This window comes from Rousettus aegyptiacus, unplaced genomic scaffold (genome assembly GCF_014176215.1).
Source record: "Rousettus aegyptiacus isolate mRouAeg1 unplaced genomic scaffold, mRouAeg1.p scaffold_m13_p_17, whole genome shotgun sequence".
NCBI lineage: Eukaryota > Metazoa > Chordata > Mammalia > Chiroptera > Pteropodidae > Rousettus > Rousettus aegyptiacus.
This window is the reverse complement of record NW_023416292.1, coordinates 32,590,009-32,617,659: the sequence shown is the minus strand read 5'-3', so window position 1 is coordinate 32,617,659 and position 27,651 is coordinate 32,590,009. Positions and strand designations below refer to the sequence as shown.

Sequence of the window (27,651 nt, the reverse complement as noted above, 5' to 3'; positions counted from 1 at the left end):
GTAAGAAAGTTTACTAAATTTTCAACCAACCTGTTTATATGTTCTCTCTGCCACACACATCATGAAAAAAAAAATCCATGTAAGACATAATCGTTCAAAAAAATTAATCATAGACAAAATAAGAACAGGCGTGACAGGTGGTGCCCCGCAAAAGAGAGTCAGGATCTCCTCGGCTGAAATGGACTTCAGCTGGTCAAGGCTCTTCTCGCGGAAAAGTCGATATAAAAAAGGAAAAAATGCTAATCCGATGGTGATGACATTTCCTAGCATCTGATAACCTACTCCTTGCTGGTACGCATTTACCTGGGAATGAATTCAAAACGGCCATCATTAATGCACAGCTGAGTGGAGTTACGAAGCAGTACCTATCAAATACTACTGGATTATTCAAAACTAAATGTTTTAAATCAAAAAAGTGCAAATAAAAATGATGTACACATTTATGACTGTTAGAACTTATTAAAAATTAGGCTTACATGAGATAATATTTGAAGAGTATGTCTGAACAATCATGCTCACAGGCACCTCTGCAGCAAATCTAAAAAGTTACTACCAAGTAAAGATTCTGACTACAGAATTAAAAACACACATATTTGTGTTTCAAAAGACGACTCAGTGTTTTGAGCACTAAAATTCTATAAAATAGGTGTAGATCACTAAATAGACGTTTTGAAAAATCTGAAAACTTACCCTGCTCATAATGATGCCGCTTATTTCCAGCACAGACATGTCCATCTTTTTGCACTCATTTCCTTCCCAGATTATTGCACTAACTCGATCAGAGGCGGGACTTGAGTTCTGAAGCCAGAATAAATGATTCTGAGAAGAAAAATATAAAACGATTTCTATCCAGTCCTTTATTCTTCATCAGATTTCCTCCCCTTGGTCCAGCTCCCAGGCTACCTCCACCAGTGGTCGGCCTCATCATTCTATCTTCTCCCCTTGAAAAGCTCATCATTCCAATTACCACCTCTCTGACGCTGAGTGCTGGCCCTTTTTTTCCAAACGGAGCCATTTTCTTACCTGGAGAGTGGCTAAGAGTCTCCTACAATGCGGAAGGTAGGATTCTGTGATCTTCACGATTGCTTTCCTCTCTAAATGTGTGGAAGCAAGGACAAGCTTGGTGTATTCATGGGCTACTAAGGAGGAAAGTATTTCTACAGCAACACAACTATGCTGTGGGCAGCAGGAAGTTATGTATGAGAAGTGTTAACAGGCCTTAGATATCACATGGTAACTGAGGAGTTAAACCCAGTCTAATCAAGACAACAAAGCACAGAAAGCTCAAGAGAAGGTCACAATGAAAACAGCCCCAATTCCTCTGCCATATCACGTCTTATTCTTCAAGTACCAGCTCAAGGGCCATTTCACCCACGCGGTCCCCTCGGATCACCATGAGCTGCTCATTTTGTCCTTTTCTGAAATTAACACAGCGCTTAGCATAATGCTGATGAGCGCTTGTTGATTTGGTTAAAAACATATTTACCAAGCACCCACTGTGTAGTATGCACTATGGACACAACGGGAGCAAGACGAATGCGGTCCTTGACATCAAGGAGCTCAGACTTATGGAGACCTGATTAAATGAAGTCACTACACCACGTGATAAGGGAAGGAAGGAGTGCTATTTAGGGGTACACGGGAAAGGCTTCCTAGGGAAGTACCACTCAAGCCAAGACCTGAAAAATAAAAAGGCATGAGCTGAACGAATGGTGACTGGAGAAAAGTGCGTTCCAGGCAAAGAAATCAGTACGTGCAAAGACCCAGCAGCACATGAAAATGGTACATTTCGGAAATCGCAAGTTCAGCTGAGTTAAAGTATACTATTTGAGGAGCAGAGAATGGATGGCCAGAGATGAGACTGTATCAGAAAAATAAAAGAACAGAAGCAAATCATCCAGCAGGGGAAGAAAAGCAACTAAAGGACTGTAAGGGGAACGGCATCAGGTTTGTATTTCAGAAACATCGTTCGTCACAGCGTGGAAAATGATACGAAGGGGAGCGAGCTCAGAGAAGCTGCTGCGATGACCCAGACGAGGGCCGCTGACGGCGTGCGCCGAGCAGGGTGGACGCCAGAGGACAGATGTGGATATTATGTGGCAGAAGCAAGAGAAAGTGACGACCAGTTAGGAACATGGTGAAGAGGGTGAGGTCACAGAGGATCCCAAGTTTTCTGCCTTGGGTGGTTAGAGGTGGCATTCAGAAACAGAGGACAGGCTAGATGAGAGGACTGGGAAATGACGAATTCCAACTGACACAGTGAGTTTATCTTACCTAATTACTCTTACACACGCCTTAATATTACATTGCAAATCCCGACAGTGCAAAGGAGGTCAAGACCATTACGATGCTACCTGTAACTACTGAGGGTTTATGTGATTTAGATGACTCTTCAGATTGAATGTAAAGAATATTTATATTCAAACTTTGATATTGGAGAGAGAAACTTAAAACTTTAATGAGAAAAAGTATGCTGTTTCTGGTTTTTAAAAATTCTTTACCTTAATGGAGCAGCATTTTGTTCACAAAAAATGTGTAACCTAAATCGATGGTATCTTAGAATCAAGAAAATTCAATAATTAAACAAATGCAAGTCAATCATCTAGTATTTTTAAGTCTCTGTGGAGATATTTATCCTAAACAACAAAACACTAAGAGGAATCATGACTGCTGTCAATAAACATCTGAAATGAGAACCATTTCTTAATCATTTAATCTATCCAATAGTGGAACAAGCTGTCTCATGAAACAGTCACCCCGGCCCCAGAGGTATTTAAGCAGAGGCCTGACTGATCATCTCATGGGGATATTAATAGCATTTATTAGGCGCTTACTCTTTGCCGGGCATGGTGCTAAGCACTTTATATTATCCTCATTAGTTTCCTAAGCAGAAACTATTATTACAACATGATGGATGGGAAACAAATATCTACTTCAGGTGGAAGGCTGAAATACCTCCTAAGGAATATCCAACTCCAGGCTATCTGATTTTGTGATGTTAATATAAAACCTAAAATTAAAAGCATCACTTGGTTTACATATTATTACAGAAGCAAGCAAAGCTATTTCCTAGGAACTCATATATAATACTGTGATGTCTATGAAAACGTAATATGAGGTTGCTATGCCATTTAAACAACCTTGCTCTTATAAAATGAACATTAAGGATCATTCTAAGGAAAATAATGAAGGAAAGTATTATGAAGAAAAAATTAGGTTAGGGCAACTCTAGAGTACTTCCCCCTGAGTTCTAATCCCAACATTTTCACTTACAAGCTATTCTCAATTTCCTCATCTCTAAATTAGGGATAATAATAGCATCTACCTTAAGGATTATTATAAAGTCAAATGAGATAATACAGTGTCTGGCACATGGTAAGTACACAATAAATATCAGCAGTTATTACCATCACCTTTACATACCTGCTGAAAAACATCCTCTTTGGGGTCGCGTTTGGTCCCTGAGTGAAGGGTATTCACATGGCCCCCCTCACTGTCACTGGTGACAGACGACCTGCACTCTGGGCCGTGCAGCAGGTCATCCCACAACATATCCTCAGTCTCCGAGTCATGGCGGGTGCTTTCTGAGTCTCTTCTGGACATGTTGAGGCTTCGAGAACCACCATTAATGCCAGATCTAGAGCCCTTTAAAGGAGAACAAAAAAAAAAAAAAAAATGTGTATTTTTTAAAAAACTGCTAACATCTGAAAGAAAATTGAAACAAGTTATCTATGGCGATGGCTGGCAAGCCTTCATAAGCTGATCACCATCTATTCATCTGCTCACAAAGCTTCACATGACAGTAATATTTCAATGTCAGACTCTGAGGGCTCTCTAACAAACAGGGCTTTAAAAAGAGCCCCCTCTAAGAAGTTACTGGCAAGTCAGGGTTGTTCGACCAAGGCGTCCTGGGATGGAGTGGTTCCTGCAAGCACAACCAGAGGACCTAGTCTGGATGCAGGCACGGCAGAGCCTTCTGACACCCACGGTGCACCCTCGTCTAAACACTGAGACTGCGACTATAGATGTAGCCATGTTCAGGGGCCCAGTCACACATGGAAAGGATAATCAGGCAGGGGACAGGAGGGGCTGTGCAGCTCTCCTTTAGTACAAACATAAATACGAAAGTTTTTCCATGACCCTGCCTGCCTTGTCGATCAAAACCACAACCACGCCACCATCGATGCTGCTCGCCTCAGCATTATAATACTCCAAATGTACAATACACCCATTAGCCTTCCTGCTGGGATTACTGCTCCCATGTCTCAGGGATCCTTTCCCCCAAATCTGTCCTTACCTCCTAATGTGGGAATGATGCTTAAGAATGAATTCCATATTCCAAGTGAAAATTAAGTAAACTCCTCATCATGTGAGGATTGAGTAACCATTTTCTGAGCATCACCTATGACACTTTTAAAATAAGAGTTAAAGAGAGAAGAGTTCATGCTCATTCTGGGGGTGAGTAGTCATACAGAAACTGTCGATAGGTGGACAGAGAGCTGGAGGCAGGACAGGGACCAGCAAATATACACGGTACCTTGGGACAAGCAATTAAAAAGGACTGGGTAAAATTATTATACTTGACAACGAGCCTTGAATAATGATCTCTTAAAAGGACTCATTACCTGAATGAAGGCTGCTGATTCAAATTCCGACTCGGCCAGACTGTCTGAATCCCGCACAATATGACACCACCTGGTTGTGGTTTTCTTTACCTGCCAAAAATCAAGCCGACAAATAAGAAAACATGTTAAATACCCTGTTACTATTCAGTGATTTAGGAGTTAATGCCTATACTTTTGTTAACTAAAACAAAAATTACCTGAGAGTTTATGTGCCTTGAAAGTATGGATTTTCTATTCTTGACTTCATAGCCGTTGTCACTTGAGGCCCCTTCCACACTCCGACGCAATATCATCATCTGTGTCTGGGCGTCACCATCTTCCTCACTTGACAGATCATCTGACATCCCATTACCCACACGCCTAAAAGCCTCCTACAAAAAGAACGTTACTCTTTCACAGGGGACAGCCCAAAACACTCTTAGCGAACTACACGTGCAAAAACAAAAAAGCATGTAAAACTAAGAAGCAGTAAAAGTCACCCAGACCAAAACTGAACATACCTACGTAGTGCTTGATCCCAATAAGGAAAAATACTGAACCTGAAACTAAACGGCCTAAATAATGAGGCAGCGGTAAGATGCACAGGCTCAAGTCACTACGTCTGAATCACAGCTCCTCGGCATACTAGCTATGTGACCTTAGGCAATTTACTGTATCTTTCTGGGGCTCAGTTTCCTCATCTGAAAAGCAATGATAATAAAAGCCCCAAGCTCACAGAGCTGCTGAAAAAAAATAAAATAAAATGCATTACCACATGTAAAGGCTTAGAATACTGCCTGGCTGTAGTATGACTCAAAAACAGATGGAGAAAAAGATTTCGAGACTACAAAGTAGAAGTGTAGTGACAGACACAGGGCACATCTCCACCTAAAATGTAGAAAATAGTTTCCCAAACTTTACACTCTGTCACTCCTCTCCAGAGTGACACAGCCACCCCGACGCCAATGTTTGAAACCTACCGGCCTACGGCCAACAGCAGCAGCAGCAGTAATGAGTACTAGTCTTAGAAATTAGAAGAATAAGTTACTGTCTTCAGCGACAATCTCCCTTTCATGTCCTGTGGCTTTTCATTTCACTTATTTGTTAAGACAAATCATAAACCTATTGGCATCCATTTTGTATCTCTAACAGAGTCTAACAGGAAAATTTTACACAGAAAAAAAGTTTATTGTTATATTTATACTCAATGAAATCTTACCCTACGGCATTTTTCTCCATCTGAAAATTTTGCTTTCTCTGTCGTATGCCATAGTTTAACCTCTGGCTGACACTGTTTCTTCTTGATGATAGGATGTAGACAACTTGAGTCATGGTCAGGTTCGGTCCCTTTGTTACTTATTAATTTTACTCTTTTAATCCTATTTTTTAAAAAAGAAAGATTACTGACTAGTTTCTGAAAGTAGTACCATCTTACATGATGAAATCACTCTCTTCTGAGGAGTACAATGTATTATTCTGAAACTCAAGAAAATTGAGAAATCCAATTTTTCAGACTTCTAGCTTGCTAAGGGTACAGAGACAGACTACAGTGCTAGTCTCAGGTCTCTTGAGAGGAAGCCTGTACTTCAGCTTTGCAAGGAAGCAGGTCCATAGTCCTCTCCACTCTCACAGTGCCAACCCCGACTTCGCATCGCCTGCCTGTGCCACTTGATAGAATGTCCCCGCCTCCCCTGTCCTTCAAAGCCAGACAGCACTCAGCTCCTTCATGACTCCTCTGCTGACCCCAGAACAATCACTCCATCTGCTGAACCACGTGCCCTACAGTCGGCACGTGACCACTTCTATTTTTACTTTTCTGTGTCTGCATCATACGGCTACTCTTACCTTCCTAATTAGATGGTAAAATTACTGAGAACGGAGATTCCCAGTGCCCAGCACAATGTTCAGTATGAAAAACACAAACACTTCAACTAGAGTGTAAACATATCTTTAGAAAATATATGGACATACTTCATCTGCAAAAGAGGAACTGTGAAAGAACTTTGGTTTTCAGTCATACTCATTAATATATGGCAAGATAAGTATTTCCTTATCTTGTGCGGTCACTAGTGCTGCGACGGCCTGCCAGATCAGGAAGGAGGTAGAATGTGTCTCGGATCTCCGTCCCTTTCGATCCTATAGCCCGTCGACACAAGCCCCCCGTCCTGCATCCCATTTCTAAGGAGGTATCAGCTTTCGCACTGACAAATACCCTATCTTTGTTTCATGATGTTGGCCCAGATGGTTTAAAGTATTTACCTTTTCAGAGTACTTATATTTCTGCAATCTTGTAGTCTAAAAAATCATTAAAGATCAAACAGAATAAAACTTTTATGGTCTTACTGGACTTACTAGTAAGACGACAAGACAGAAGGAACATTTTGAATAAGCAATTCATTCTAGAGCCCTTTAAAATCACACCACAGTGGTAGTATGCGTGCACTGCGTACTCTTAGGACCTAATTAGATTACACACTGCATAAACACTCATGTGAATACAAAATTAAGTAAAAATTCCAAAGACTTCCCACCTGTTTCCAAAGAGGGTCCCCCAAAAACTGCCACCAGTGAGTGTAGGTTCCACAGTTTCCACAACTCTGACTTTATCAGAGGAGTTATTTCCATTTTCTCGGCTCCCATCACCATTTACAGGTTTTCGTAATTTTCTATAAAAAAATATTTCAACAAATTCAGGTTGTTCAAGACCTTTTCTATTTCTCCCCAAAATATTCCTCCAGGAAATTCTACTAACAGATTACTACCTGAAACTACGAATAGTGAAATTCATTTAACAGGATTAATTTGCAGGAATATTTCTGACTAAAGGGCAAAAACGGGTTCTAAACCGAAGTTCTGTGCTATTATTTTGTTCAACCACTAAACAAAACTGCTATTCAAAGAGGTTACCAGAAGGAAAATGTTCGCATGTATCCCTAAGAGTCTCTTCAGGCACTGCTAGCAGAAAAAACTTTTTTTTTTTTTTTTTAATACAGACGTCAGAAACTTATCATTTGGCATTTAAACAGGAGGACACAAAATAACAGCAACTAATCTCTTATTACTGATGTCCTATGAAGTTACGAGATACGTCCTATACATACTGACAAGACACAACACAACGTTTGATTTCCTCAGCAAACTTTAAATCATTTGTACTGCATTTTCAAAGAATCTTTTTTGAGGGGAAAAAAAGTTTGTTTTGAAAATAATATTCAAAAAGAATATGTTAAAATTCATTGCACCAAATGAAAAAAGTCTTATTTAGTAATTGCTTAGGGGGAACAAAAATTTGCAGATATTCTGAGAAAAGATAATACCACGTATACCTGAGAAAACTTCAACAATTTCAAAACCCACACATAGCACATGACCAATAAAAATATGACAAATTCAATGTGTAGAAAAGTCAAATTAATCTTTATTTAAATTTTAGAACACTCAGAAATCCATTTTTATTATACGCTATTGAAAATAGTATAAAAATTTTTAGTAACACTAACCCAATGTACTAAGATCCTTGAAAATTAAAATTTTCACCAAATTTTAATTAAACCAAATTTTGGAGAATGTTTTTGCAAAAATATTACTTATAAATTTTATTATAATAATTTTATCATCATAATATAGGACAACAAAATCAAGAAAAACTAATTTTCAACTAAAAAAATAAAGTAGGAATAGTATAAGAATTTCCTTTTAAGCAACTGTACTAAATAACAAAAATCCCATGCTGGATTAAAAGTTCATGACAAGGTTTCTTCGCATCAAAGAGAAAAATGAAAAGCAAAGTATTCATTTTTTTTTAGGCCAAAAAATAACAAAAAATATATGCAAATCAAAAGATTAATTACTTTAACCGAAGCCTCTGTAAATGTCTATGATGCCTTTCCCAGAGAACACACCAAGCGCCTGCCCCTCTCACCTTCTCCTCCGGCTGCCATTGCTCCCGGATGGCCTCGTTATCTGAGCAGACACGATCTGACAGTGCACAGTTCCCATGAGTAACATAAGGCACAAGGGTCCAAGCACTTCGCTTACATTCACAATGGGCATCATATAATATAACACGAGTGCTATGACTGAAAAGAAGAGGTTTAAAAAACGTAAAACATTAGGGCTCATCTTTAAAACCAGTTCTAGCAACTGTACAAATTATTTTGACAAAAATCTATTATTTTATAAAGTCCACAAGTAAAAGCATGTAATTTCCTTTAACACGCTCTCCCTGAACGTTAGCCCTTCCTGGCAGCACAATGATCTATGAGAATAACCATACAACCGACGGGCAGAGTACGTAGCCCAGAAATAGACCGCAGTATACATGAAAACCTAACACGTACAACTTAACCAAATGAGAAAGAAACAAATTCTTCAATAACAAACACATGGAAAAATAGCTAACTCTCCGCTGACAAATGGCCAAGGAAATGCACAGTAAATGAGCAAAACGATAGTTTTTATACATCAAATTAGGTAACAATTTCTAAATTATTATAATGCTGGTAAGATTGTAGTAAAACAGGCACTCTCATCCACAGCTTTCCAAAAGAACTGTCACCGAAACTTTCACTATATGTACTAAAAGCCTTAAAATGTTGACACCCTTTGGCCTGTTAATTGTCTCAAAGAATAAATCCTAAAGAAATATAAAATATGGAAAATTTTGTTCATGATGGCATAATGAGAAAAAACAGAAGCAACCTAAATGCTCACAATATAGGAAGAGTTGTGTATATTATGGTTTTATAAAGTTTTACATAATGGAATATTAAGGAGCTATAAAAAAGTATTTATGGTAAATTCAGATGATAGATTTATACAGACATTAAAATGAGTTTTAAGTGGTGTGTTCATATAATGGAAAATTATGCAACCATTAAAATGATAGTTGTGGAGACTTAATTACAATGAAATAAAATTTAAAATGCAGTTCCTTATTCACACGAACATTCTGAGTACTCAACAGGCGCATGTGGCTAATAGTTACTGTATTTACCATGATTACGTAAGAAATTTCCAGGATCACAGAAATTCAATTGAACAGCACTATCACAACTTTAAAAAATTAAACTCATAAATACATAAATTTTTAGATATTATTCATTCTATAACTTAATTCAAAAAGAACTGACGTGAGAAAACAAAAATTACCCTAAACCCTTCCGCCCTAACCCAACCTTCACTTTTCTCTGTTCTCATTCAAGTTTTTTTGCACAGGTTTAAGCAGTGTACACTGTGCACTTTCAGAGAGCATTCCTGGTAGGTGGTGGTGATACAGTGGCAAAGAGAATGAAGGGAGTCCCTGCATATTGTGAGAAGAGAAAAAAAAAATCAGGCAGTTTAACCAATTAATACAGAAATTAATTAATACAGAAATCAAAACAGACTCCTGGGATAGTGGCTGGGGAATGTAGGATGATTGAGAAAGCATATATAGGGACAGACTCTCCATGAAAGTTACATCTGAACTGAGATCTTGAAAAAGAAAAAAGATGGCCATGTGAAAAGCCTTAAGATTGTTTCAAAAAGAAAGAAAAGTTCTGTGTGAGGCACAGAAAAAGCCCTGATGCCTAGAAAGGGCACAGAGGAGAGGGGTGAGATGTGGCCAAAGAGGTCAGCAGAAAGGAGTGCTCGGGAGTTTGCATTTTCTTTCTAAGAGCCATGAGAAGTCACTAAAAAGTGTGAGCAGGAGCATGGCATGACACGGTTTCTGTTTTAAAAGATTTTTCTAATTGCTGTGAAAAGAGTGGTTGGTAGAAAGAAGATCAGAGCGGACGTCGTTCTAGTGGTCTAAGCAGAGATGCTGGTGCTGTGGGAAGATATAAATTTGAGAATCACCAGTATATCAACTATATTTAAAGCAATGGGGCTTGATGAAAATACCTAGAAGAGTAGAGAATCTGGGATCTGCCCCGGGAGGTAATCCAATATTCAAATGTCAAAGAGAAGACAGAAGGCCTGGCCAGTGACGCAGGTGGGAAGTTCAGGAGAGGAGACTGCAACAATTGTGTTTGCTCTCTGTGAATAACTTTAAGATGATCTCCAAATGGTGTGTGTCCCTTCATTTCTTTGAACTTTAAAACATCAAATAGAAGGGTAAATGTAAGAACAGCAAGGTCTGCATTATCTAATAGCAAAAGTGGCAAAAAAAAAAACAAAAAACAAAAAACTGCCGTAACTTATTCCATCTCCAATTACCTTGCATGAGGTAAAGCAGTAGCAGCCAAACAAAGATTCTTAAAGAGGTAACTTGAATCCACCAACTGCTGAACAATGGGAAAAACACAACTCGAACAAGCCCCTTTCGAGTCAGGGATGTCCATGGAATTTCAGGTTTGGCTTTGGCAAATGTTGAGCCTTTAAATATACAATAAAACAAAACATCATACGTTTACTTGCACTATAGCAATACCCACTTGTAACACTATTAAAAACAGGTGAGAGCAAAAATCAGCACACAACCTGTTCAGTTAGAAAGAATCATCTTAGATGTTTGTTGAATGTAATAACCTCTTGCCTCCATCTCTAGGACAGGAGCTCAAAATAAGTCTGACTCACATGAATGTTATACAATATATTTTTCTTAATTACACAACAGTGAGTCTCCAAGTTCACCCTTCCTTCATCCTTATGGAAACCATGTGATTTATGTAGCCACACAGTACTAAAGCAAAGGGGAAAAATGCTAAAGACTGAACAATGAGGTAAGAACATTACTTTCGGAAATGAAAGTAAACTATCACATAGGGATAAACATAATCTTTAGTGCTACTATAAAATAATAGTATACATAGGAAACAAACTAAATTTAAAACTCACCTCTTATTAAGTCAACATCAATCAAGTCTGGCTTTATGTGACCCATCTTTTTTGGTTTGTTTTTGAAGCCCTAGGATGAAACAAAATAAAAACAGAAATAAACAAAGGAAAAAGTCCCTTTTAAATACAAAAGGTAAACTTATATTTCTTTTTCTCTATATCTGACTCCCTTTTACTGGGAATATTTAATCCTAATGCTCCTTAAAGGAACTTGTCATTGATACTTGCTTTAGTTTTTAGTTTTATCAAGTAGTGCATGCACACACTCTAATCACTTTTTAAAATAATTACGAAGTGCCAAAAGATCAGTAGAGAAAAATATTAATCCCCTGATCCATCTCTTTCCTCTCAATTTTATTCATTAAAAACAAATAACTTTAATTTTTTTTTTTTAGCTGTGCCTCTTGGTATTTACTTCCATACTTCTAAATAATGTTTATATTGCTATTTTTAAATTTACTGATTTTAGAAATCATCTACTGACCTCTAATTAGTATAAGAATCCAGCTCTCTTTTACTACTAATCCCCACGCATCCTAACTACTCCCCGAAACAATGATTTTTAGATAAATTAGTAATTATAGTATGATCACCATGAAATATTCTCGATAAGCTATATTACATTCTTCCGTTTGCTTTATAAGGTCGGTCAAAATACTCAAATTTAATCAAAGTCCTTTTTCTCAAAAATATTATATTAAAAATTATTTTTTAAAAAAATCTTGGCAACACCTTTGCCAGAACGCTCTATCTTTCTGCTCCAATTGGACTTGCTGCTCTTTGGCCTGCTACACAGCTGTAGTCCCAGAACTTCTCTTCACTGTCACCCTGACGATTCTATCCATCCCTCTCTGTGGTATGCAGAACCCCTACTTCCTATACCCCATGTCTTCTTGGAGCACATCCTTCCGTAGCTTCCTGAGAACGGGGTCATGAAGAGATAATATATTGAATCCTTGCATGTCTGAAAATGAATTTATTCTATCCTCATTTTTTAAAGTTACACTAGGTATAGAATTCTGAATTAATAATTTTCCCTCAGGAATTAAGATATTCCATTGTTTTCTAGCTTCCAATGCTGCTGCTGCAAACTCCAATGCCATCCGATTCCTGACTCATGGCATGGGATAGCTTCATTCCTCAACTCCTCACTTCATTCATGGTGTTCAGAAATTTCCTAATGAGGTGCCTTGATATGAGTCTTTTATCATCTGTTGTGCTGAGAATCCTTGCCATACAAAAATTCTTGTCTTTCAGTTTTACAGGAGTTTTCTTATAATTTTTATATTTCTTCCCTTCTAAACCTTTTAACTTTTGTCTCCTATTTTCTACCTTTGTCTTTTTGCTTTGCTTTCTGTAAATTTTCTCAAATTCTATTAAATTTTCATTTTAATTCTTTGAGTTCATTTCTTTCTATTCTCTTTCATTTTAGAGGATTTCTTTAAACATCTAGTGATCATCTATATGTTACAATGCAGAGCTAAAAACCCAATGGACCCAATATTCTCCTAAGTATATACCCAAGAGAAATGTGCACATATGTCACTAAATAATGTACACAAAATGTTCACAGTATTATTTGTAAGTGCTCCAAACTGGAAATTACCCACCAGCAACAACTGGAAATAGCCCATCGACAGTAGAATAATTGTGGCGTTATACTGAATAAACTATAATTGTGCAACAATGTGAATGAATCTCACAAACGTAACTGTGAATAAAAGAAATTAGACTCAAAAGGACATGTATTGTATAATCTCGTTTATACACGATTCAAAGAAAGGCAAAAAAAACCCATGTGCTAGTAGTCGGGTTACTGGTCACCCTCACTGGTGGCGGTGACTGGAAGAACATGTGGAGGGAGCTTCTGTGGGACAGCTAACGTTCCAATTCTTGATCTGAGTGCTTGTTACGCAGCATATTTTTTTTTGTGTGAAAATTCCTCAAGCTGTAAACTTATAATTCTGTTATGTGTGTGTATACATGAGTATGTTTATGTTTACCGAATGTGGTTTACTTCGATTAAAAAAACTTATGAGAAGTTCTGGGTATGTGAGTGTAGCTTATAGGTTTAGGGCTTCACTGCAGGGTAACCAAGCAGAAAGCTTAAGGGAATCACCAAATGTCGTATCAGGAGACAGTTCTTCTGGGGTCATTCACATTGATGGAATCAGTTATCAGTATCTGGAGGCATTTATTATGAAGACATTCAAGAAGTAGAAAATACAAAAACAATCCCATTTACAACTGCATCAAAAAGAATAAAATAAGACCACCAGTCAAGACAGCAGAGAAGGGAGACACTGTGCTTGTCTCCTCCTATGACCACACCAAAATTATAGGCAAATTATAGAACCACTCTTGAGAATCACCTGAAGATTAGCTGAACAGTACTCTTATAACTACGGACGTAAAGAAGAAGCCACGTAAAGACTGGTAGGAGGGGCAGAGATGCAAAACAGGCTGGTCCCAAACCCATGTGAGGTGGTTAAGAATCAGGAGGGATATCTTGGTTTCAGAGGTTCTGCCCCCACCATTCCTGAGGAGCAAGGGGTCTCAGCCCCATAGTAGGCTCCCAGCCCAGGGATCCAATGCCAGGAAGAGGAGTCCCCATAAGATCCGACTGTGAAAACCTAGCTGAGTTTGTGGTTGAGCGAGACAGAGGGTGGCTGAAGTACCTACCAGGCACTCCTCTTAAAGGGCCCGGGCATGAATTTACTCACTGACAGACTCACTCACTCTGAACTCCAGTGCTGTTACCTCAGCTCAAAAGGAACCAGTGACATGCAGGGAGGAACTAAACTCTCTCACTTCAGGGCAAAGCCTGGAGGAGTAGCTCTCTCCACCATTTTGTTATCTTGTTGAGCCTTCCCCCCACAGAGCCGGCAGATCTTCTGCTGAGCCCCTCCACTCCCGCCCATAGCCTGCAAGCACAGGCAGGCACACACCATATCTGAGTCTCCATTAACCTGGTTGATGACAATCTTGCCCCACCTGGTGATTCTCTGAGAACTAGCCCCACTTGATTCACATGACAAGCCGAACATCTTTCAGAGGCTGGTCCACCTAAGCATCCAGCCCGTGCCCACGATGTGACTTTCCTAAAATCTCTGCAGACTTTACTAAAATCTCATAAAGGTCCACAAATCCCAAACAAGTAGCATTTGCCTTGGTGTGAACTATACCTCTTGTTAACCCATTTCCTGTTTAGGAAAAAGTCAGTTTACTGTGTTATTTTAATTTTACATAAACACACTCTTTGAAGCTGAAACAAACCTGACTGGTTTTCAGCGTGAAACTATAAAAACCATTCTTAGAGTTATTTCTAAGCAGAAATGTATACATAAATCAAATTCAGCACATGAATCTTTGGCTAACTGTTCGAGAACAATATTAACATCATGCATAGGAATGCTACGTTTTCTAAGATTTGACACTTCCAGAGATTGAGAATTACTACATTTTATAAATGTAAATATCACTACTAAAAACAGAATGCTATAAGTAGAATGATGTTATTTGCTTCCAAAGACAACTGTTACACTAGAGCAATGCAAAAATAATAACAAAAGCGAGATACTTCATAGCAAACTTTGGGGATAAGGTTAAGTTTGTAATTCGCGAGTTATCTTGGGTTAAGTGACCCCCAGCCCGGCACAAGCGGCTGCCAGCCTTGGCTTGCAGTGTAGCCTCTCCCAGGTGCCCCTAAACCCAGCACAGGCAGCTACTAACTGTACATCAATTGGTAGATCCTACCAGATGGCCCTGGGCCAGGCACAGACAACAGATGACCTTGACCCATACCAATTTATTTATCAAATGTAGTCTTCAGACATACCAAGCAAGGCTTTCATTTAGAATCAAGGAAAGATAAAGAGTTTCCCAGATGAGAAAAAGCTAAAGAAGTTTAACTAAATCAGTATTCCAAGAAATGTTAAAAGGACTTCTTTTAGAAGGTGAAAAATATGAATAAGAAAACAGAGAGAAGAAAAAATTTTCACTGACAAAGGCAAACACTTAAAAGCAGTAGATCATTTATAAAGCTAGTAGTACAAAGGTGAAAAGGCCAAAGTAAGATCATGTGTAATTATAACAATAAATTGATACACACACTCACAGAGGTAAAAAATGGCAAAACGAACATGAAGAGGGTGAGTAAAAATTGTAGTAATTTTACAATGTGCTCAAATTTAAGCAACTATAAATGTAAAACAAACTACAGTAAACGTAGCTGATATATTTGAAGCACATGGTAACCACGCGCCAAAATTCTATTTGATATACAATAGAAAGGAATAGAATAAGAAACAGAGGAATTATAAAAACAATCAGAAAACAATTAAATAGCAATAACTACATATCAACAATTAAATGTAAATAGACTAAATATTCCAAATAAAAGATATATGGTGGCTAAATACATAGAAAAATAAGACCCACACATGTTGCCTACAAGAGACCCACTTCTGACCAAAAGACATATACGGACTGAAAAGGGGATGAAAAAAGACATTTCATGCAAATGGAAACAAAAAAAAGCTGGAGTAGCAATACTTATATCAGGCAAAACAGACTTTAAAACCAGGACTGTAACAAGAAACAAAGAAAGGACTTAAAGAACTTCTCCAGAGCTTCCCGGCAAGCCAGAGTTAGCTCTGGAGAGCCGGCCTGCTGGCAAACGTGCATGAGAAAGGCTCCAGGAAGACCCTGTGAGGGTGCTGCTGTGGCGCCCTTGTCTAATTCATCATGGTGACCCGTGGCAGAAAGATATCAACCCAACAAGTGGATATACCTGCATAAAGATAGAGGGGTCGAGCCAACAAGAGGATATATAACTCTAATAAACATCAATGCACCCAATGCTGGAGCGCTTAAATACATAAAGCAAATATTGATGGACATAAAGAGACTGACAACACAGTAATAGTAGAAGACTTTAACACCCCATTGACATCAATGAATAGATCATACAGAAAGAACAACAAGGAAACAGTGGCCTTATATGACCCATTAGACCAGATGGATTTAATTGATATTTTTAGGACATTGCACTCAAAAGCAGCAGAATATCATCTTTTCAAATACACATGGAACATTTTCCAGGATAGACCACACATTCGGTCACAAGTCTCAATAAATTTAAAGAGCACTGAAATCATACCGAGCATCTTCCTTGATCCCAGTAGTATGAAACCAGAAACCAATTCCAAAAAGAAAACTAAAATATACACAAATGCATGCATGCTAAAATAACATGCTACTAAACAATGAACGCGTTAATGAGATCAAGGGGAAAAAAAAAATCAAAAGATATCCTGAGACGAATGAAAATGAAAAAAAACTACAACCCAAAATCTATGGGACAGAATCAAAGTCGTTCTAAGAGGGAAACTTATAGTAATAAAAGCCTACCTCAAGAAACACGAAAAATCTCAAATAAACCATCAAACCTTACACCTAAAGGAACTAGGAAAAAAAGAACAAAGCCTAAAGTAAACAGGAGGAAGAAAATGGAGTCTATAAAAGAAGAGCAATGACAAGCCGCACCACAGAAATAAAAAATTATAAGGAAATAGTACAAACGATTCTATGCCAATGAACTGAACTGGAAAAAATGGATACATTTCCAGAAATATACAATCTTTTGAGGCTGAATCAAGAACAGAAATTTTGAACCAAAGACACTACAAAAACAGAAAATTACATTTAAAAGATCATACACCATGATCAAGCGGGATTTGTTCTTGGGATGCACGGTTAACTGATATATTCAATTAACCATGATATACCACATTAACAAAATGAAAAATAAAAATCATATAATCATAGCAAAAGATGCAGAAAAAGCATGTGAAAAAAATCCAAACATCCATTCATGATAAAAACTCTTAGCAAGTAGGGACAAAGGGAACATGCCTCAATATAATAAAGACCACACATGACAATCCCACAGCTAACATACTCAATAATGAAAAGCTGAAAGTTTAAGATCGGGAACAAAACAAGGATGTCCATTTTCACCTCTTTTATTCAACATGGTATGGGAAGTCCTGCCACAGCAATCAGACAAGAAAAAGAAAAGGCATCCAAGTTGGAAAGGAAGTGGTAAAACTGTCATTATTTGCAAATGATGAAATACTATATAGAGAGAACCCTAAATAGTCCATCAAAAAACTATTAGAACTAGTTTTTAGATTGTCCTCTATATTTATGAGTCTGTTTTTCATTAATTTATTCTTTTTGTTCCTTAGATTCCGCATATAAGTGAAATTATATGGTATTTATCTTTCTCTGTCTGACTTATTTCACTCTAGGTCCATCCAAGTCATTGCAAGTGGTAGGATTTCATTTTTTTAATGGCTGAGTAATATTCTATTGTATATATGAACCATAACTTCTTTATCCAATTGTCTGTTGATGGGCATTTAAAGGTCACTTCCATATCCTGGCTATTGTGAATAGAGCTGCAGTGACATCATTCTTAACGTTTTTTGGATATGTTTCCTTGAGTGAGGGAAACAAACTACATCAAACTAAAAATTTTCTGCCCAATGAAGGAAACCATCAACAAAATTAAAAGACAACCTACTGAATGGGAGAAAATATTCACCAATGATACATCCAATAAGGGGATAATATCCAAACTACTGAAGGAACAGATACAACTTAACACCAAAAAAAACCAAACGATCCAATTAAAACATGGGCAAAGGACCTGAAGAGAGACTTCTCCAGAGGACATACAGATGGCCAATAGACATATGGAAAGATGTACATCTCTAATCGAGAACAAAATGCAAATAAAAACCACAATGAGATATCATCTCACACCTCTCAGAATGGCTCTCATCAATAAATCAGCACACAAGTGTTGACGAGGATGTGGAGAAAGGGGACCTTTTGTGCACCGTTGGAGGGATTGTTAACTGGTGCAGCCACTATGGAAAACAGTAGGGTGTTTCCTCAAAACATTAATAATAGAGTTACTATAGAGCCAACAATTCCACTTCTGGGTATTAGTCCGAAGAAATCCAAAATACTAATTCAAAAAATACATGTACGTCTATGTTCACTGCATTACTTATAATAGCCGAGATATGAAAGCAACCTTAGTGTCCACTGACAGACAGATGGATAAAGAAGATGTGGTACATACATACAATAGAATATTACTCGGCCATAAAAAAGAATGAAATCCTACCAGTGGTGACAACACAGATGATCTAGAGGGTATTCTACCAAGGGAAATAAGTCAGACAGAGAAAGACAAATACCACATGATTCACTAATACGTGGAATCTGAAGAACAAATGAGTAAACAAAACAGGAACAAACTCATAGATACAGAGAACAAACTGACAGTTGCCAAATGGGCGGGAGTTGAGGGGGTGGGTGAAAAGGGGGAAGGGATTAAGATATACGAATTGGCAGTTACAAACTCAGTTATGAGAATATAAAGTACAGCACAGGAAATACAGTCAGTAATATTGTCATAACTACCCATGGTGTCAGGGGGTACTAAACTTATTGGGGGGAATCACTTCATAAAGTATATAAATGTCTAATCACTATTTTGTACACCTACAACTAACATAATATTGTATGTCAACTATAATTGAAAAATGAAAGAAATTTTAAAATAAAATACCTAAGAATAAAGTTAACCAAGGAGCGGAAAGACCTGTACCCAGGAAACTATAAGACACTGAGGAAAGAAACTAAAGAGGACACAATGCAAGCAGATACCGTGCTCACGGACTGAAAGGCTTAATATTACAATGGCCACACTACCCAGAGCACTCTATAGATTCAAGGCAATCTCTATCGAAATACCAATGACATTCTTCTCAGAGCTAGAACAAATAATCCTAAAATTTACAGGAAACCACAAAAGACCACAAATAGCCAAAGTAATCTTGAGAAAGAACAACAAGGTTGGAGGTATCAGTCTCTGATATCAAACATACCAGGCTATAATAATCGGAACAGCATGGTACTAGTACGAAACCAGACACACAGATCAACGGAACAGAATAGAGAGCCCAGAAATGAGCCCTCACTTACCCGGTCAATTAATCTATGGCAAAGGAGGCAAGAATATACAATGGATAAATGACAGTCTCTTCGACAACTGGTGCTGGGAAAACTGAATAGATATATGCAAAAAAACAATGAAACTGGATCACTCTCTTACATCATATACAAAAATAAACTCAAAATGGATTGAAGACATAAATGTAAGGCCTGAAACCATAAAACTTCTAGAAGAAAACACTGGTAGTAAACTACTTGACATCAGTCTGAGTAATATTCTTTTGGACATGACCCCTCGAGCAAGGGAAACAAAAGCAACAACAAACAAATGAGACTTCAGCAAACCAAAAAGCTTCTGCACAGCAAAGGAAACCATCAACAAGACAAAAAGACAACCTACTGAAGGGGAGACTATACTGGCGAATGATATATCTGATAAGGAGTTGATATCAAAATTATATAAGTAACTCACACAACTCAAAAAAGAAAAAAAAATCTGATCAAAAACTGGGCAGAGGACAGGAAAAGACATTTCTCCAAAGCAGACAGACATATGAAACAGATGCTCAGCATCTTTAATCATCAGGGAAATGAAAATCAAAACCCCAGTAAGTTACCACCTAACACAGGTAAGAATGTCTATTTGCAAAAAGTCAATAAACAACAAGCTGCTTGGGGAGGATATGGAGAAGAGGAAACACTTGTGCACTGTCTGTGGTGCTGCAGATTGGTGCAGCCACGATGGAAAACAGTATGAAAATTCCTCGAAACATTAAAAATAGATCCGCATGACCCAGCAATTCCACATGTGGTTATTTATCCAAAGAAAATGAAAACACTAATTCAAAAAGATATACGCACCCCTATGTTTACTGCAGCATTATTTAAAATAGCTATGATATGGAAGCAAACTAAGGGTCCGCTGATGAATGGATTAAGATGATGATGTGTGTGTGCACACGTATTCACAACAGAATGTTACTCAGCAATAAAAAAATGAAATATTGCCATTTCCAATAACACGGATGGACCTAGAAGGTATTATGCTAAGTGAAATAAGTCAAAGACAAAAATATCATATCGCTTCACTTATATGTGGAATCTAAAAAACAAAACAGATGAATAAACAAAATAACAAAAACACTCATGAAAACAGACCAGAAGGGAGGGGATGGGGGTAATGGGTGAACACGGCGAAGGGGAATGTCGTCAGTAATACTGTGATAAGTTTGCACGGCGACAGATGATTACTAGAATTAGTGGAGCAATGCCCTCTGTAAGATACAAAAATGTCAAATCACTATCTTGACACCTGAAACTAATATAACTAATATAATACTCTATATTATACCATATATGATACAGTACTGTTTTATACTTAAATAATAATTTTTAAAAATAACAGGGTGACTGGGTCCATACGCAAATGATCCTCAGGCCTCGTCGCTGCCACCCTCTGCCTAGGAAGGGCTGAGGCATTTGGTCCCGTCTATGTTTCTATCTTTCAGACTTTGACTTCATTAAAACACTGCCATAAAAGAGTTTGATTTTATCATTTTTATCAATTCCTTTGCCCTCAGAGACCAACAGATTCTATCAAAAGTGGCACGTTAAAAATTAACTCATTGCTATATAAATATTTTGGAAATTATTTGTAAACAATCCTGCTGTATCAACTATACTTTGCTTCCTACCTTAATATCTTCTGGATGAAAGCCATCTAGAAAATAAATTCACAACTCCTTAAGATGTTTAAAAAAAAAAAAAAAAGAATCCTCCAGTATTCTCCTTGGTTAGGGAAGCTGAAGACTGCTGTGGAGGAAGTTTCGAGATTAGACGAAGGGCTCACAATTCTGTCTTTATTATCACGACTCCTGCCTGTCCTTTCTTCACTGCCCCCCAAAGCCTGTTCACTTAACTTTCTCAGGAGAAATATTACCAGTCTCCTGCCTAAGGGCACTGTTAGTCTTTAAGGAGTTGAAGAGAAGATGAAGTCCAACCTCTCTCTGTTTACAAAGCTCATTCAATTCCCTGTGTTAGACGGGTAGCTCACTCTCTGCCTCACAAAGAATCTGGTGCATTCAAGTCCTAGGCCTCTAGGGGGAGCTCTGTAGGGCAGTTGGCCTACTTCTCTGGGACAATGCTCTCTGCCCTCCTAACACTCCTCCATTCATTCTTCATCTTCCAAAAATGCACTGACTTCTCATCTGCTGAGATCTCCCTCCTCAATCTTATTCCTTGACATTGTGGATATATCCATTTTGTACACCCCTTTTATGTATTCCTTTAATGTAATTTTAGTGATGACTCAAAAGAGAGAGATTATAAATGTACGTGATCAACCTATCACATTCACCCAGAAACCTAGTCATGAACTTTTTATTCAGAGGGTGAAGAAAGAATCCTTTCAGGGCCTTCAATTAATGTAATATTATTAAACACTACATTCATTCCTCTTAAAAGGCAAATGCCTGGAGTTCTTGATACATCTCCAAGTAGAATTCTAATGCTTCTTAATCATTAATGCTCCAAAGGCATTTACAAAATTTTATTGACACACAGACAATGTTTTCTACAGGAAAAAACTCAGGATTTGAAAGTCATAATGACCTACCTGTATATTATGAATTGCAAGTAAATTTGTGAATTATCTTTTGTATTTTAAACTCCTGGGTTGCCTAATAATTTTGTTTCATTACTGTTAATTAAACCTTTCAAAAAAGATGAATTTTAATTTCATGCTCAATCAACATTTGTACATGCTAATTCCTAATCAAGTTTTTAATATGAGATATTTAACCATTAAAATTAATGTAAAAATGAAAGGTTACAGTAATTTGCTACTTCTCTATTTTAGATATTGAGCAAGTATTGATCTTTAGTTCTATTTAACTAAATAGATGCAGCAAAACAATTTTAGTTAACTATAGTTGTAGGTTTGGATAAAACTATAACTTTTATCTAATTCTACCATAAACTATAGATTTTTTCCTATTCGACTATATTCCTATTCAACTACAAACCACAGATTTTAGAGAAAAATATTCTAAAACCCTAAATGTACTATAATTATATCTAAGAAGAAATCACAATTTGAAAATTAGGTATTTTAGGGAACAAATAACCCTTTGAAGAGACATGTGTTCTAATTTTTGAAAGATGAATTATATTCATGGAAATAATTATCTGTGCTATATTCAAAATCAGAATTAACATTTAGAAAGTAAAAATGTTGCTGTATTTTATTCTAACACACATGGTTCTTGTGGACATTTGCATCAAGTACTATTATAACTAAAAAAATTTAAAGTACCTTAGAGTCTAATTCTTTTTTCTACTGTCTTTCTAGACTTTTCACCTATATGTTATAAAATTAGGATTAGCATTAACTAGAGGTAAATACCAAACTATGAAGACCTCCCTTAGCCACAGAAGCACATTCATTCACTTAACAAATACTCAACATGCGTCTTCTATCTGCCAGATTCTCTCTTGAGCTAGGGATACAGCAATACCTAAGTCAAAACATGGTTCTACCTTCAGAGGGTACGGTACCTAAGGGAAGACAGATAGTAAAGCCGAGTGTAAGAAGATTCCTCAGGAAAATGCCCCCCTCCCACTCCCTCGCCATTTTTCTTGCCTAAGGGGATAGGAGTCATTAATAAAGTATGACCACTGAGAGATGAGGGATGAGAAAGTCACTATACACTTTTGTGTTTGGCTAAGGAAGAATGAAAAACACACGCCACGCTTTGTCCTCAGACCCTTCCTGCTTCATCCTGCGCATTGTGATACAGGTAAGAGGCAACAAGCTCCAGGCACTAACTGGGCCGACTAAGCACTTTCCACGTGCTTCTATTAACTCATTTCACTCATTTCGTCCTCACAACTGTCCTGAGATGGAGGTACTTTTATTATCCTCCTTTTAAAGGGGCCGAGACCAAGGCACAGAGATTCTAACCCAGTCATTCTCACTCCAAACCACCAGACAGCCTGCCTCTCACTGGACGGTACGAAGTGCCTTCCTAACCAATGCAGGGACAGGCTTTGTTTCCGATCAGGCGGGGCTGCTTGCCTCTGAAAGGTTCAGTGGATTAAACCCCCAGACCCGAGAGAATTTCCTCATGGGCCACACGGTCTCCCCAGCAGCCCAGGGAAAGACAGCAGGAGAGACTCAGGGCGGCCACACGAGCCGCCAGGGCAGCGGTCCCGTGCAGAGCCCAGGTGCGGGCTGTACTCGGCCCTCTCTCGTTTGCCCCTGCTTAAAGCACAGTGATGTAAACAGAGCCACTTTAAAATAGAGCCGGAGCGGCCATCTCGGAGGAACCGCCTTGCAAGTCTTATCCCTCAAACCTGTGGAATGTTAAATTGAGGCAAAATAAGCTTTGGGCTGGGCCTAAAGCAGCACCGTGGCCCAAAAAACTGTTTGCAAGGAAAACAAAAAAGCAGATGCGATGACTGAAAGTTAAAAACACTGTTTGGCATTAGCGTCACTATGTTAGCCGATCTTCCTCCCGTTGATGTCCTCGGTCCCCTTCCCTTCCACATAAACACCCCTGGCCTCTGTCCCCTAATCAGAATGCTATTTGGGTCTCTGCCTGAATCAGTGCTTCCCAAATAGCTCTTCTTTTTTTTTTTCTTTTACTATCAAATGCTCGTTGCCTCTCGCGTTGGCCTTCTGTTTTTAAGTTAACACCCCCAACGTCACACTTGACCAGTGCAGTTCCTGCTTTCAGGCAGAGGGACAGAAACACTGGCCTTGCCGCACTACTGGACTCCGTACTTAACAGGGGATAAAAGACGAGTTAAACCCTGTGACATGTCTACCTCTGAGGGTGCTGAAATGTCCATTTTACTGCCATTAAAAGAATCGAACTACTATATAGTCAGGCACAAGGAAGGAAGTCGCCCCTGACTTAGGGCACGTGATGAACAAAACAGCAATTACAAGGCAAGTACAGCGCTGCAGAACTGTGAAGAACGCCTAACTCGGATTTAAAAGTCAGAGAAAGATTTCCAAAGGATAATATCCAACCTGAGACCTGAAGGGTAAGAACTTGCAGATGTGGGTATGGGGTGTGTAGCAAAAATACATAAGACACAGAAAGAAGAGACGGCATGACAAAAACCAGAGACAGTTCAAGAACACCAAAAGCAGAGAGAAAAACTGGGGAGGTAAGCAGAAGCCATACTGTAAAGATAATAATCATGCTAAGAATGTGAATTTATTGGAAGGATACTAGGAAGTCAGAAAACAGTTTTAAATATGAGAAAAATAATCAAACTTTGTTAAAACAGAAACAAGATAACAACAACCAGCTTCGATAATAATGAGGGGTGAAGGAGACAAGAGGCAGAGGAAACAAAGTTACTCCAGTAATCTAGATCAGAAGCTGATCCGTAAAGGGCCAGATGGCATCTCAGGCTTGTGGGCTGTTGAGTCTCCGGGCAGCTACTCAGCCCAGCTGCTGCTGCACTAAAGCTGACTCAGACTCAAACAATAAATAACGCAGAGCCCGCTGTGCTCCACAGGATCCGGCCTGCAGGCCAGTTGGTCAGACCAGGTGATCAGAAGCATGAACTGGGAGAAGTATTCATATTCAAAAGACACCGAGGTAAAATACAGAAGTTTTGGTAATTCACAATGAATGATCCGTGTGAAGATCGATGGAGCTATAGAAAAATTCGAGACCCCAACTTTAGCACTCTAGCTACTCACTGAGCCGAAAAACAAGATAAGGGACAGGCTGGCTCAGGACAGGGGAGCTTGCCAAGCCAGAAGCCCCTGGGGAAGGATTCCCTCTCACGCAGGAAGGTTCTGCAAGTCACATGACAACAGGGGGAGACGTAATCTTTTTACAGGTAGGGGAGTGAATATATATACATCCCCAGTTCCCGACACAAGAGCTCCTGAAACTCTTTTTAATTTCCTGAGTGATGATGAGTGTCTTTTGCTCTAACAAAGTGACTCTGGGTGGGCTCCAGGATGGCTCCTGGGCGAGGGCTGCTCACCAGAAAGAACGTGCTATGATGAAAAACTTGAGATTTTCAGCCCTGCCTCCCATCCTCTTGAACAGGAAGGTCTAAAAATGGACTTAATGATCGATCATGCTTGTGTGGTAAAACCTCCATAAAAATCCCAATAGTATGGGGTCCGGAGAGCTTCCAGGACAGTGAGCACATCCACACCCGGAGGGCGACACACCTGAACCCCACGGGGACAGAAGCTCCTGCGCTGGGGTCCCTGCCCCCGCCAGATCTTGCCCTGTGTGTCTCTTCACCTGGCTGTTCCTCTCTGGCCTGTATCATATCCTTTACACTGGTAAATGTGTTCCCCTGAGTTCTGCGAACTGCTCCAGCGAATTAATCAACCCCGAGGAGAGGGTCAGGGGAACTTACGATTTGCACCCAGAAGTTGTGGGTAGGCTGGGGACCTTCTGCTTGCGACTGGGACCTGAAGTGGGGTTGGAGCAGCCTTGTGAGACTGAGCCCTTGACCTGCGGGATCTGAAACCATCTCCAGGTGGACAGGGTCAGAACTGAGTTAAATTTGTAAGACACCCAATTGGTATCAGAAAATTGCTTGGTGTGGGGAAAAACTTCCACACGTTTGCTGATCAGAAGTGAAGTGTTTTGTGTGAGTAGGAAAAAAAAAAAAAAAAGAGGCTCACAGGAGGAATAGACAAGCTAGACTGAACTGAATTTTTCTAAATTTCATGATAATGTTTCTTGCTATAAGTAGCGATCACTCAAAAGTTCCTTTCAATTTGGAAATATGTGTAAGTCAGTTCTGGGAAATTTTTTTTTGTATTTATTTGATAATTTCTTCCCACACTTATTTCCATTTTCTGAAATACTTATTGGATGTAAGCCTTCCTGCATAAAATGTATCACTTTTCTATGTTCTTTCTCCTTCTTATTTTGTACTATATTTCTGGGACATGCCTCAACCTTATCTTCCAATTTTCAAATGAATTTTTTTTTCCAATGAATTTATTCGGGTTATTTTTATTTTCTGGATCTCTTACATTTTTCATCTACAACCCTTAAAAAAAAATCACATCCAGGGGGTGACGTAAGCATCACGGCAGAATGAGAAGACCTACTGGTTTCTCCCCTTCGAGTTACAAGTCAGACAACTATACTTCAGCCAAGGGTTCCCTGCTCGGCAAGCACCTCTGAGAGATGCGCACATTAAGAGGCATTGAGAGTCCGAAGGTGGCGGGCGGGAGTGAGCAGCAGTCAGGAAGGGGGAAGGACGGAGACCAGGAGCTGCAGATGCAGTCAGGCGCTTGTCAGTGGCCCGGCTGACACAGTATCAGGAGGGCTGGGTCGCAGCCCTCACCTGGCAGCCAGGAGGGGCAGAGGCAGCATTTCAGCCTTAGAGGCCCGTACACACTGCGGCTCAGCCCAGGGATGAGGGTGTGGAAAGGTGTGGCGGCTGTGAGCTGACAGCTGCTGCCATATCCAGGGAAGATAGGAGGCTGCAGATACATGAACCTGACCCCCACTCGCCCTCAGGGGACTGCCCAGGCTCCAGCTGACAGGGCAGCAGCGGAGGGCTCAGGTTACAGCCCTCACTCAGCAGCCGGGGGAGGCCAGAGGGGCAGAAGCAGCATTCCAGCCTGAGTAGCAGGTGCACATTGCAACTAAACCCAGGGGGAAAGCAAAGCTGCAGGCGCGGGAACCTGCCTCCCTCCCCCCATCCACCACACGCACCCCATCGCAGCAGAACCCTGCAGAAGCAACTGGGACACCTCAGCTAGGACAGCGTGGCTGGCGGCCTCTGGATGCTGGTGGCAAGCACCGTAGGAACTCACACGTCCAGAGCCCCATCGCCAGCTGCATCCCACCACTGGGTGGTGCACGGAGGACAACGTGACTCAGTCAAAGAGGGGATGCCCACCACCTCGGGAATGTGGGGCATTTCCACAGCCAAGGCAACAACACCCCACCAAGATTCCAGCAGTCCCAGTAGTGCAAGTAAGAGAAAGCAAAAACGCACTACAGCACCATCTACTGGAAAACAAAAGAAAGACCTCTACTTATCAACCTGCTGTATTGTTAAAAGCAAAACAGTACCTAAAAAAGCTTTCAATACCTCTAATGCCAAGTAGAGAAACAATCCATTACGTACCATAAATAACCAAGTTAACAAGGTAACTCAGGAAAAGAAAATGAAAAGTCTCCAGAAA

The 27,651-nt window shown here is 39.3% G+C and overlaps 1 protein-coding gene across 12 annotated transcripts in view; it reads right to left on the bottom strand.

Annotated features, from left to right (window-relative positions):
- Positions 1-27,651, bottom strand: part of PHTF1 (putative homeodomain transcription factor 1) — a 54,780-nt gene that overhangs the window by 20,096 nt on the left and 7,033 nt on the right. For 11 of the 12 annotated variants that reach the window (XM_016124327.2, XM_036235068.1, XM_016124326.2 and 8 more), the window contains exons 4-13: positions 11,424-11,493; positions 10,803-10,961; positions 8,527-8,683; positions 7,136-7,270; positions 5,824-5,983; positions 4,823-4,996; positions 4,626-4,715; positions 3,424-3,645; positions 691-819; positions 31-303 (exon numbers count right to left, since the gene is read on the bottom strand). In XM_016124327.2, coding sequence (XP_015979813.1) covers positions 31-303; positions 691-819; positions 3,424-3,645; positions 4,626-4,715; positions 4,823-4,996; positions 5,824-5,983; positions 7,136-7,270; positions 8,527-8,683; positions 10,803-10,961; positions 11,424-11,493 — 1,569 coding nt within the window. Of the gene's footprint in view, positions 1-30; positions 304-690; positions 820-3,423; positions 3,646-4,625; positions 4,716-4,822; positions 4,997-5,823; positions 5,984-7,135; positions 7,271-8,526; positions 8,684-10,802; positions 10,962-11,423; positions 11,494-27,651 lie in introns of those variants that run through there. The other variant, XM_036235077.1, reaches the window with a different exon arrangement.